Source organism: Lygodium microphyllum, chromosome 17, assembly GCF_053477565.2.
Source record: "Lygodium microphyllum isolate KBCC chromosome 17, Lygodium_microphyllum_v1.1.10, whole genome shotgun sequence".
Classification (NCBI taxonomy): domain Eukaryota; kingdom Viridiplantae; phylum Streptophyta; class Polypodiopsida; order Schizaeales; family Lygodiaceae; genus Lygodium; species Lygodium microphyllum.
In genome coordinates, this window is record NC_141151.1 from 27,985,318 (window position 1) to 27,992,121 (window position 6,804).

Sequence of the window (6,804 nt, forward strand, 5' to 3'; positions counted from 1 at the left end):
TCTCTCTCTCTCTCTCTCTCTCTTATTTTCTTCTTCCCCTCTCATTGCTTTTCTTCTCTCTCTCTCTCTCTCTCTCTCTCTCTCTTATTTTCTTCTTCCCCTCTCATTGCTTTTCTTCTCTCTCTCTCTCTCACTCAAATTTTATATTTTCTCTCTCTATAATTCTCTCTCTTTGTATTCACATTTTCTCTGTTTGTTATTCTTTTTCTTCTCTCTTTCTCTCTCTCTCTCTCTCTCTCTCTCTCTCTTCTCTTTTTCCTTTTTATTTCTCTCTCTTTTAAAATTTATCTTTCCTCTCTCTATAATTCTCTCTTCTTTTTCTTCTCCCCTCTCTCTTCTTCTTCTTCTCTCTCCCTTCCTCCCCTCTCTCTCAAAGTATATGAAAACTGTATCAAAAATATTTTAAATAAAAATAGCTTAAAATATTTAACTATAAGAGAAAGAAATTTAATTAAAATTTTAAAATATATAATTAAAAGAGAATGAACAAAAGAAAAAAGTTTAAATTAAAAAGTTTAATTTGAGAGAGAGAGAGAGAGAGAGAGAGCCTTTTGATTTAAAAAAGGGAAGAAAGAGACATTTGTGAAAAGTTTGATTTAATTTAAAAAGGGAGAGGGAAAAGAGAGAGAGAGGCTACATATGAGAGAGGGAGAGGGAGAGGTTTACAACCAAAATAATATGGTAGTAAAATACACCATTCATGCATACTATTACAAAATGCTCTTAAAATCAAGATCTGAAATTTCCAAAAAACCCAAAACAAATCCTACTGAAGATTGAGCCATGATAAGATTAATTAATTCACTAAGATGTGAAGATCTCTAGAGACACATACACCTAGGCCTTGAACCAAGCACCAATCAGTTGGAAGTTCAAACCAGTTTGGCTGCACCCCCATTGGCAGAAGAGGCGAGTGGGTGAAGGTTGGGGGTTAGATATGAATGCGTTTGGTAGCATTGGTCCGTTAAATGGCGGGGGCGTCTATTTATTCAATGCTCTCTGAGATCATCGGTGAAAAGTCACGAGTAGCCGATAAGCAGACGGCGGGGGGGGGAGGGGCGCCATGGATACTGCTATAAGAAACTCCTTGAGTTCTCCTGAATCCTCCTTCATATCAAAGAGAATGGAATACGTCGACACACACCCCCACAGAAAATGCATGCATTCGTAAAAGCTCCCTCCAGCCTCACCAAATCCCTCTTACAATAATCTCCTCACGCTCTTTCTTTCCTGGGTGGCCTAATCACTCTCTCTCTCTCTCTCTCTCTCTCTCTCTGACTGTCTGTCTCTGTCTCTCTCTCTCTCTCTCAAACAAGAACGTACTCACACATAATACTGCGGCCTCATCCATGGCTTCTTCCTCTGGCTGCTCTCCTGCGGCCATCTCCGCTGCTCTACTTCTGCTGCTGATGCTGTCCGCATGCACTAACGCTCAGTTCGTGGGTTTCTATGGCCTCAGCTGCCCCAAGGCCGAGGCCATCGTCAGCAAAGTAGTCACCGATGCAGTCCATCTCGATCCCACCATCGCAGCTTCTCTCCTCCGCTTGATGTTCCACGATTGCTTTGTGCAGGTAAATTTACTTGCATGTCACAACCAGCTTCCCTGCCTTCTTCATTACCATAAAGCACAGCTTCCATATTGCCTCCTCCATTACCGTAAAAACTAGCTTTGATGGGTCTTCCACTGCTGTAAAAACACAGCTTCAAAGGCTTCTTAATCGTTACCTTAAGAGTAAAACCTCCCGGAAGCTCATCATGGAGGGATCGAGATGCATTGTTTAAGAGTTGGTCAAATGATTCCTGTCATGGTTTCTGATATTGTGGGGTTTCCAGCGTTTAATCAATCAAGTAAATAACTTGTGAAGGTTTATAAGGCTGGGCGACTGTTTGTGAGAGTTGTAGACTGAAGCTTGTTTTAGTGATGCCGGAGACAATTATGGGTGTTATTTCTTGTGTTGCAGGGCTGCGATGGTTCAATTCTGCTGGATGGAGCGCCGGGCTTTCCTCCTCCGGAGAAAGTGGCGGTGCCAAATCTGACGGTATGGTTCAGCACGCAGACACACATACACGAGAGAGAGAGAGAGAGAGAGAGAGAGAGAGAGAGAGAGAGAGAGATTTTTATTTTACAGTATACTACTACTAGTAATAGTAACAATTATTATTATTATAACTATATGCAGGTGAGAGGGTATGAAGTGATCGATGCGGCCAAAGCCGCACTGGAAATGGCCTGCCCTGGCGTCGTCTCATGTGCAGATATCGTCGCCCTCGCTGCCAGGGACGCCGTCGTGCTGGTACCATCGCTCCTCCAATCTCTTATCCACAACTGTTTGGATTTTTTCCTTAATAGTGAGGTCGCTTATATTATGATTAAATAAAGATATAGCATCCAATCAAATATGCGCTGTACATATTTGAGTATTTTTTACTATTGTCATCTAATATGTGCTACACATATCTATGCATGACCACATCCTTGTCAAACGCACGTTTGCAAGCCATATCAATATCCCTTCTCACATGAGTCATGAGTCATGACCCTTTCATAAGCCTAGAATCCTCAGGACAAGTATTCACCACCCAACATTTTATGAGATTGACTTGCAGGTCTTCTAAGAGAGTATAGTAATTAGCATCCTTAGGACAAGTATTCACGACCCAACACTATATGAGATTGACTTGCGGATCTTCAAGAGTCTAGTTAGCCCTTGATGTAGCATCGTCAGCGCGATTAACTAGACTAGGTGAGAAGAACAAATGCTTCGATGGCCCCATGGTCTTCATTGGCGTGCCCATGTAATTGTGTAGCACCCCACATTATCATTGCCAATGCTTTACCTCTCTTTCTTTGCCTCATAGTGCACAGGTTTCTCATCCAACTTGCAAGTGTCAATAACCATGTCTATTTGAAATTTGTGTTCTTACTTTAAGAACATGAAAAATGAGATGTCTAAAATTACAATAAATACAATTGCAATAAATTGCCTCTTATTAGATTTGCCATTGACTAGCGAATAGCGGCACACAATTGAACTTGTAAGCTCCATACCTTGAGCTATAGGAGCATTGGTACCTTTTTGGATGCTACTAACATCTTGATATTGGACCATAAAAAATGGGCACAATACCAATCACCATTGAATTGTTTAATTTGTCCATCTCATGCCATATGGGGAGTGAATTGCCTAAGGTTCATGTTCCATAAGTTGTAGTAGGAACAACCTTTTGGGCTTCGGAGATGTGAGAAAAACTAGCAGTTCATTGTGTGTATATTGGATGTCTACTCATCAAAGCTTGTCATTGACATTGATTATGAAGTCTTTGCAACTACTCTTGGAACCATGTTGCAACCATGTACGAACTACATGCATGTAAAATGAATTTAAACCCCTTTGAAAGGAGTTTGGTTGGATGGGGTTACTTTTATCCTTAATGTGGCATGTGACACTCTTGGGTACTAAGGGCAACGAGGTAGTGTGACTATCATTAAATAATAGATGTGAATGTCATAAGGTTGCGTTGTAAAAGAACTAGGAACATGCACATTGAGGAGGGTTTAACCTTGTAGCAACTTTGGAGTGAAACACCTATGACTCATGTAAACATATTGAATTTCTGAATGGAGTGAGGCAAAAAGTGAGCAGTCGCGTGAGAAATTTTGAGATATAGTTATAGACCTTGATGTAGCATGAGATAGTGCAAGAATGTTCACGGGGCTCACATTGAACTCCGGACCTCTACCAAGTCATGTATCCCTCCTTTGAAGTTAGGGTTCCTTTTCTAGGTGGTGGCAAGGAGCAGGTTATTAATATTTTTTTTTAAAAAAATCAAAGGGGAGAAGGGTTCCTCTTTTCTTTTTTTTAAAGGGTTTTCAAAAGACAAGTGAAGTGATTCAATGATAAACCGAATGGATCGAGGCTTTTAAAAATTTAAAAATATGATTATGTTGTTTTTAATATGAAGGGAGGACATTATCTTCTTTTAAAATAGAGAAAGTGATTAATAACAATTTGGTTGGCTGGTGGGTGGCAGTCTGGAGGGCCGACGTGGCAGGTGCCGACGGGGAGGAGGGACGGGAGGGTGTCGTCGTCGCTGGCAGCGACGGTGAGCCTACCATTGCCGGCATTGACCACCCCCGTCCTCACCCAGATCTTCCTCTCGCACGGCCTCTCCCAAGACGAGATGATCACCCTCTCAGGTCTCTCTCTCTCTCTCTCTCTCTCTCTCTCTCATGTATGGATCATATATGTATGTATATGAATGTATTTATGTATGTATGTATGTATGAATGTATGAATGGGTTTGTCTGCCCTTGAGTAGGGTAAGGACGCCAATTTGTAGTACACCTCATGCAAAAGATCTTAGCTTTGAGGCCATCCTCCATTTGCATTTCTTACCATTAGATATCTCCCCCCATGTATATGTCACTTCCATACGAATTGCATGAGCTTACTATTGTTCTTTTTCCATTTTAGAGTCCTGCACACAGATTAAACCTATTGAAAACTTTGGGGGTTTCTCAAGGTAGCAAAGCAATACACCTCTCATCACTAATGTGACACTTTTTAGGAGATTAGTGAGTGACATTGAAGAGAGATTCTTAATGTATTCCCTTTTGTTGTCGCATTGCCAACCCAAAGATGATTCCTTTCTCGCACTTGTCCTTTTGCTGTTGTTTGCTTTCGTACACATCAAGCCTTTTTTGCGAGTAATCTTAGACTTTGCATTATGCATTCTAACAAAAGCTAGCATTACATGTATACCACTATTCTTAGTACTCTTAAAGAAGCATTTGGATGCAACTCTATGCTTTCATACTCATCAAGCCTTTTTCCTTAGACATCAGAATGTCTAATTTGCATTCTAAAAAGTAAGCTCTATATGTCTACGTTATTTATCTCAAGAAAAAAGAGGAGTTGAATATCATACTATATACTCATAGTTTTGACTTCAAGCTTTATAGTGAAGACAAAACCACAAACTTTCGACCCAACATTTGTTGTGTAGCATTCATTTTGATGTATCTTTCTATTTTCACTTTGCAAGTAAATGATAGCAATATGTAAGACTGATATTGGCTTTGTCTAATGCAGGTGCTCACACAATTGGGCGGGCACATTGCTCATCCTTCTCCCAGCGTTTGGCCTTGAATGACCCAACATTGGATCCATCTTATGCAGCAGAATTAAAAAGGATGTGCCCACCTAATGCACCGACACATGTGACTGTGCCCTTAGACCCCTTGAGCCCGCTTGTCTTTGACAACAACTACTTTTTGAACTTGGCTCGCAGGAGGGGTCTACTAACCTCTGACCAAGACCTCCACACCAACTTGGCTAGTCAATTGGGATCCAACCTTGACTCATCAAATGGCAACTTTTGGGAGGTCAAGTTTACTGCTGCTATGATCCACTTGAGCTCCCTTAATGTCAAGTTTGGCACTGTTGGTGAAATTAGAAGGCATTGTAGGCATAGAAATTAAGTAGACTTGTAACTTTTAGCTTGTTGCCCAAGCGATAGCCTTAAATTGCACCTTGTTTTCTCTTGATGTGCACGATATTGCTTATTCTTTTTCCAATTGATGTCTAGTTGCCTTTGTAACACGTAGAAATTTGAGCATTTCTAGTTTTGATGTATGGAAATATCATATTTACAAAGTTGTGGCGAAGTGACACTTGCCAAGTGTAATTTCTCTTGTGCATCTCACTAGCCCAACCTCAACTTATATGTATATTCAATATCAAATGAATATGAAATTGGCTTTGAAATATTAGGTAGTTGTGCTCACAAGTACATTTCATATTGATCAAGTTTTATCAAGCTTTTTCAAATTCTTTCATTTCTCCTTCCTATAGACTACAATGCAATTAGATCATTTTAATATGTCAAGGAATATTGGCAGTATTGTTAAAATGTTTTTGAAATGGGGGGTTATTGGCCTACTTAGGGTTTTCCCAATTTGCATTTTAAAGCGCTACTTTGATGATAAAAGTGATGAGGAGGAGCCTTTTCAATTTGTCCCAACCTTGGTAGTAAAATCATCTAGTATATTATTACATTATGTCGATCAACAGTTTTTAATGCATTGAAATTTTAGCAGTTCATACTACTAGTTGTAATCGTGGGTTGTTTCACACTAGAGATGCATTCAGTGATTTATAAGTTATCAAATTTAGTGTAGTGGATCTCACGGAAGGAGATCAAGATAGCATCCATTGAGTTTGCAAGGCAAGGAGTTGTAGTGTGGACAATCTATCTCTTTGACAAGTACTTATCCATGAGTATGCTCACAATACAAACTCACCTCGTAGTACATCTCATGGACAAAGTGGAGATTGTAGGAGAGTCCATACTAGATGGATGTTCTTCTAGGATCACTTCTTGAAAACCCTGAAAGGCTGTGTGACAATAGGTTCATCTCGAGGGCAGCATGACTAAAGGTTTTGGCTATTGTCGAAGACATTATTTGTGTCTATTTTAGAGTGGATACCGATGATAGAGATTGATAAGATGATGCTATGGATGTTGAAGGATGATGATTGACTAATAGGAGATGTGGCGGTGGAAAATGAAATAGAGAGGAGAATCGATGGCACTATGAAGGAGAAAGTGAATCGTTTTTGTATGATGCACCATGCATCTATGGTGTGGAATCATGCTTCCAATACTACTTTAAACCATTGTACATCAAATATGATCATAGAGAAGCTACAATAATCTACTAAAAGAACACTTTGTGGGTTGCCAAAATACTGCATCTCATCCACTGAAATGTTCAGATCCGTAGCGCATCGTTAACTTTCT

At 40.0% G+C, this 6,804-nt stretch overlaps 1 protein-coding gene across 1 annotated transcript; it reads left to right on the forward strand.

Moving 5' to 3' along the window:
- The first annotated feature begins 1,015 nt into the window (after positions 1-1,015).
- Positions 1,016-5,787, forward strand: LOC148021727 (peroxidase 5-like). The gene is made up of 5 exons (XM_087697244.1): positions 1,016-1,571; positions 1,962-2,039; positions 2,181-2,294; positions 4,033-4,198; positions 5,094-5,787. Exons 1-5 carry the CDS (start codon positions 1,350-1,352, stop codon positions 5,480-5,482), a joined length of 969 nt encoding a protein of 322 aa, XP_087553370.1. The 5' UTR covers positions 1,016-1,349; the 3' UTR covers positions 5,483-5,787.
- Positions 5,788-6,804: the final 1,017 nt, after the last annotated feature.